Source organism: Geospiza fortis, unplaced genomic scaffold, assembly GCF_000277835.1.
Source record: "Geospiza fortis unplaced genomic scaffold, GeoFor_1.0 scaffold200, whole genome shotgun sequence".
Classification (NCBI taxonomy): domain Eukaryota; kingdom Metazoa; phylum Chordata; class Aves; order Passeriformes; family Thraupidae; genus Geospiza; species Geospiza fortis.
Genome location: NW_005054353.1, coordinates 620,252 through 626,190, shown reverse-complemented (window position 1 = coordinate 626,190; position 5,939 = coordinate 620,252). Strand labels below are relative to the sequence as shown.

Genomic DNA, 5,939 nt, shown 5'->3' with positions numbered 1-5,939 from the left:
AGAGAGAATTAGGAACTGATGGAAGCAAATGAGTAATAAACCAGGCAATAATACAAAATCTGAACATACATAAAAAGCTTAATCACAATCTATATATAGATTTTACATCTCAGGAACATAATGTAACATTTTGCTTCTCAAGGGCATCTCTGACTCTCATAATACCCTAGATTTGTACTAGAAATCCAGATTCTCCAACGGTTTATTCCTTGCAATAAAGCAAGTTACCTCAGTTGAAATATTACCACAATTCTTGTTAAAATGATACAAAGCTCAGATGAAAGGGAGTAGGCACAGCATTTTCACTGGTGCCACAAAGGTGACTGTCACAGGCAGGAGGAGCACAGGCTCCTGCAATGTTCTTCAGTAAACTGCACATCCATACTGAGCAGATTTCTGACCAACTCTGGAGAAAGTGGCCAGTTAGTCCTCTCATCCTTCAGTCCTGACCCAGTAGTGTGTGGAAGTGCAGATGCCCTGCTCTCACACAGCAGTGAGTGAGGAAGTCTGGCAAAAGTACTGACTGTGCAAAAAGTCTCTTCTTCCCTGTCAAGCTTTGGAGAGATTGCATTTTTTCTTCAAAGTGTAATGTAAACATTTTCCTGTAGCTTTTATTTAATGAGAGATAAGTTTTTGCAGCACTTACTGCACTGAGCCCTAGAATAGACATTACTTCATAAAATGGCAGGAAAGATGTGCCTTGTTCTTCCTTACCTAGATATTTTGGGGCAGCTAAGACAGCAATGTTTCTTAAATCATTAAATTGTTATTCTGCTCAGTAAAAAATTCTGTTAGTTATAAGCAAATATTAAAACTGCTGTACAGTACTGTCCATTGCTCAAACATAATAAATCTAAGCAGAAGTAATGCAAAAAAAGGGCTACATCCCCTAGCGTGGCCAGGAGAACAGGACTTGCAAAAAGAAAACTAAAAGGAAGCTTGAGAGGTATAAACCTGTGAAAATAAGTATGTAAGGCCATATGGTTGCTGTCTATAAATACACTAAGAGGAAAATGAAATTTTTAAGCTAAAGAACAGTGTTGGCAAAAGAAAAAAAATACTGGTATAAAGCAGCCATTAAAAAAATTGTGCTAAAAGTTGTGCAAGCCTTGGAGAGCAGCACAGCTCTGGAATGGTCTTCAGGAGGAGGGGGGAGCAAAAATGTGACTACTTTTAACATGGAGTCAGTTAAGTTTATGAAAGGAATTCCTGTGCACTGTGTAAAGTAATTGCCATGATAATAAGAACATCTTAAATTTCAGTACTTTCTTTATTTAGTGTCTTTGATCAAAAGCACTTATATAAAAATGCAATAATGAAAATTCCTTTCAACCAGTACAATAAAAGTTGGAATTCCTTGGGTATTTCATTTTCTTTAGTGAAATGCAATTTGAACATGTTCCAGTCAATATTTGCAGAAATGACAGAACATCAGCCCTACAAATAATAATAAATCTGGAACATGAGATAAGCTATAGGTTATTGAAATGATGTGTTGCAAAGTTAAGTCCAACCTTTGCAATGTTTAACAAGCAACAGCTGAGGGAATTTGTGGCTCTTTGGCAAGTCTCGAGGTCTCACCAAATAACTGCTCTCAAAGTCTCTGGTTTTCAGCTCTGTAAATCTACTGTTTATGAAACTGAGGTAAAACCACTGCTTGGAGCTGAGTTCTCCAAAAGCCCCACCCAACAGACAGAGTTTGCAGTGTCTTTTGCATCAGTGAGAGAATTTGCCACCCTTGCAGCATGTAGCCTGACTGGAGGGTATGTGCTGCCCATGCCCACCTCTTCTTCCCCTTGTTTCTTTCTTGGTGTTTCAGTTCAAGGGGTGACCTCGCGCTGCTCCATGTGTCAGGTGGCTGTTTGTGGGTGTGTCATAGCTTACACATGTGCAGTATGAATCAGGGACAGTAATGCTGTATTTATGCCTGGGAGTCTGCATAAATGGAATTGAACCGGCCCTGTCCAGAAGTGTAAACCTTAGCAAAATGTTTCAAGTATGGACACCAATTTCAGATTATCTAGGTCCACCTTCAGGACCACATATAGGACACTTTCAGTCTCAGGCACAGCAAGCAATGGCTTGCCAACTGACTTTTAACTTGTGCAGGCTGTGTTGAAAATTGGTAAGGTTGGAAATGACCTTTTCCCCTCACACTTCATGGCCTAAATCAGCCACTGATGTGAGGGGAGGGTGTCCAACAGAACTGGTGGTGGGAGGGAAAGTTATTTCACACTGTGTATTCTGTCGCAGATCACTGGGCAAACAGAAATCTGATCATGGGTGCTCAGCTTTCTGGTTTTCAGGTGGAGCTGATACAGCATCAAAGGATCCAGACCAAGCTGCAACCTCTAATAGCCTAAATGAGGCAATTACCTATTCATACCATATTTGCTTTATTTTCTTGGTTGAGCCACCCTTTGTCATGGTTTAAAAACACAGTCTTCCAAAAAGACAATTTCAGCTTTAGTATTTTTTCTTCTAAGTAGATTGAATTTAATTTCTGCACCTCTCTAGTCTTCACAAGTAAAACTAACAAAAAAAATTAATTGGAACATTATATGTAATGAATGGGATGGAAAAACAGTGGGATCTGAAGAGAAATGCTGTTCTGCCCACTGAGTGCCAGTAGTTTGTTTTCTAGCACAGATGTAAAAAGAGGGCAGCAGTGGCTTCTGCCTGTTGACTACAAGTGTTTGATCTCTGTAAAATTGTGTAAGGGAGGAGACTGAGCACTCAAAACCAACTCTATGCAGATTCATTATTACTCTTGAAATCACATATGATCTGTTCTCTTGTATTTTGTTTTGTTTTTTTTTAAACAAGAACATGCCAGCCCTTGAAAGGATTAAAATTGACTATATCACAGAAGTAGGTAGGAGGATCTACCCACAGATAGTGCAGTATTAAGCTCTTTATCTGTTCTCTTCTTAGGCCCTTATACTCTCCCTTAGCTGTAAATGGAGAGTTTCTTTCTGAGTGAAAATGGTTTTTTGCTTAGAGATTCCTTGGCAGAAATTTTAATGGAATTGTCTGTCATCAACACCTGCTTTCAAGCTTTACCGATAAAATTAGATTTTATATCTCAGCATCACATATGGCATCTTTATAATTAGTCTTTTTGCAGTATATGAATGTCAGTTCCTAAAATGCTGCCTGTACTGTTCATGTGGGAATATTTCACTTCATTAATCAAATCCAAGGTTTTCATTGGTGCTTCTAATTGTTTAAAGCCCACATCTTCATATGTCTAATCTCAAAACCTTTTTGATGGACTGATACAACACATTTTCAGCTGCACTGGGACCAAGCTGTGAGGAGATCCCTTCTGGAAATGGGATCCTAGAGCTCTAGATGGGCCTCCATTCCTAGAGTCACTTGTGGAAATGTAGTCTTTGAATATGTAGCTATCTGAAAATGAGGGGTGGCCTTTTTTAGAGGGCTCAGTATTGATCTAATCTTGGAAACAGAGGAAGGTCTATGCCCAGAAGATTCTGAAAAATATTATTATACATCAAATTTCAGAACAAGAACACACAGATTTTAACACACATACTCAAGAATAAGCAAACTCAGAGGTGTTTTCAGGCAAGTGATGATCAGAATGATTGGTCAGCAATATAGGTAGAAGTGTTCCCGTGTCAGTGACTCACAGGTGGCTGTTTCAAACCGTTGTAAAATGCATGGGAAGTCTTTTACTAGTACAGACACCAGTATAGGTGATAGGTGATTTTTTGATTACTCATGTCACAGCTGAGAATTTTTATTCCGCTTGGGTACATTCATTCCTCTGCTCAAATGAGAAAATGCACAAAGCAACAGATCATCACTATACCACTAGTAGTAATGGCATGAAAGTGGTAACATTTGTATGGAAAAGTCAGCACTTAGTACCCTTATGCAACAGGATGAAAATGTGCAAACTGTTAACTTGTAATAGAAATGTCTTTAGTTTCTCAAGTGCAAAGTGCAGTGTCAGCAACACTATCTTATAGAAAAAAAAAGACAAATAGGAAAACATTTATAAACATAGCTCTTGATAGCTCTCATGCAAACTGCTGTCAGACTTCTACACTAATGCAGTGAATCATTCAGGCTCAACTCACTGGGGGTACTCCTGCTCATATTGGTCAGACTGGCCATAAGGGATTTAACTTTATAAGCATAGTAGTCCCTTAAATTGACAGATGGAACTTCTTTCATGCCATCACCAAAATCACAGCTTCTCATGGCACTCTCTAACTGCTTCTGACGCCTATAGAAGTGGGAGAATTTATTAAAGATCAGTGTAATGGGAAGCACTACCACTAGGATACCAGCTAGGATGCATGCAGATGCCGTCAGCTTGCCGGCAGTGCTCCCTGGCACCACGTCCCCGTAGCCAACTGTGGTCATGCTAACGGTAGCCCACCACCAACAAGCAGGGATGGTGGCTAACCCCTCATTGTCTTCTTTCTCAATAGTGTAAGCCACTACTGAGAAAATAGAGATGCCAACAGAGAGGTAGAGTAAAAGAAGCCCCACCTCTCTGTAGCTGTACTTTAGAGTGGCTCCAAGAGACCTAAGACCTGTGGAGTGTCTAGCAAGCTTTAATATGCGGAAAATCCTCATGAGTCTCAGGACTTGTGCAACTCTGCCTAAATTTGCTAAAGTCGGAGTACTTTCCACCACCAAGTTGACAATTAATGTAATATAAAATGGAAGGATAGACATTAGGTCAATCAAATTCAGGGCATGCTTGAAAAATTTTAAAAAGTCAGGAGCTACTGCAAATCTTGCCACCAGTTCAAAAGTGAACCATGCAATACCAAAATGTTCCACGATTTCAAAGCGAGGGTCTTCCTCGGTGTTCCCGTTGCTGTCAACAATCTGGAAGTCTGGGAGGCTGTTCAGGCACATGGTCACAATGGAGCCCAACACCACCACTATGGAAAGGACACTGAAGATACGGCTTAAAACCGAGTACCCAGGATTATCCAAAGCAAGCCAGAGCTGCCTCCTGATGTTTCCAAAGGGCTGTTTGTCAAATTTAGAGGCATCATTGTAGAATGCCAAAATCTCATCAAAAGAAGATGTCGTACTTTCCTGGTCACTTTGTTCCTCCCATTTCTCTTGGTCTGGCTCCATTTTCCTCCCATGGTAGCTATAACTGCAGCAGGAGTCTATAAAGAATTCATTGATTCCCCAGTATTCAATCTCCTGGCTGAAAGAAAAGACACAGAGTTCACCCATCACATGGAGCTTGCCAGTGTTATAAAAATGTAGCACGTAAGGAAAGAGCTCGGGATTCCTGTCAAAATAAAATTCATTCTTGGTGTCATCATAGTCATCACAAAGCTCCAGTATTGACTCCTTTGAATTGCAGCTCAGCAATTTGCCCAGCCTGGTCTCAGGGAACCTTAATAATGTGTTGGATCTCATCTTTTTCTTAAAGCCTCCAACGTTGATGCTGATCTCATTGTCTTCAAAATTTGCTTCAGATAAAGTCCTCAGACTCTGCCCTGTCATAGTGAGCTCCTTCCAAAGGTGGGTAGGGAATGAAAACCTAGGATACAATTACACAGAAAGTTGGCAAAATGCACAAATCTACAGCATGTTCACCTATTGATGTTTCATTTCTTTCTTTTCTTTTTCTCCTTCTTTCTTTTCTTTTTCTCTTCTTTCTTTTCTTTTTCTCTTCTTTCTCTCTCTCTCTCCCCTTCTCTCCTTTCCCTCTCCCCTCTTTTCTCTCTTTTCTCCCTGTTCACTCACTTTCCCTCCCTTTTTCTCCCTCTGCCCCCGTTTCTCCCATTTTCCCTCTTTTCTTTTCTCCCACGCCCCACTGAAGACCTTGAGGGAGGCTCCTTTGTTCCCGCGGCAGGCTCCTGTCCCTCCCCTCGCCCTCCACCTGGGCTGCGGCTGTCGCTCCCACCGAGCCCCCGTTACTCACGGCCTTTGTG

At 40.8% G+C, this 5,939-nt stretch overlaps 1 protein-coding gene across 1 annotated transcript; it reads right to left on the bottom strand.

The window, feature by feature from the left end:
- Positions 1 to 3,730: 3,730 nt before the first annotated feature.
- On the bottom strand, positions 3,731 to 5,564 carry KCNS2 (potassium voltage-gated channel modifier subfamily S member 2). The gene has a single exon (XM_005423447.2). The coding sequence runs from the start codon at positions 5,506 to 5,508 to the stop codon at positions 4,075 to 4,077; it is 1,434 nt and encodes a 477-aa protein (XP_005423504.1). The 5' UTR covers positions 5,509 to 5,564; the 3' UTR covers positions 3,731 to 4,074.
- Between the last annotated feature and the right edge of the window lie 375 nt (positions 5,565 to 5,939).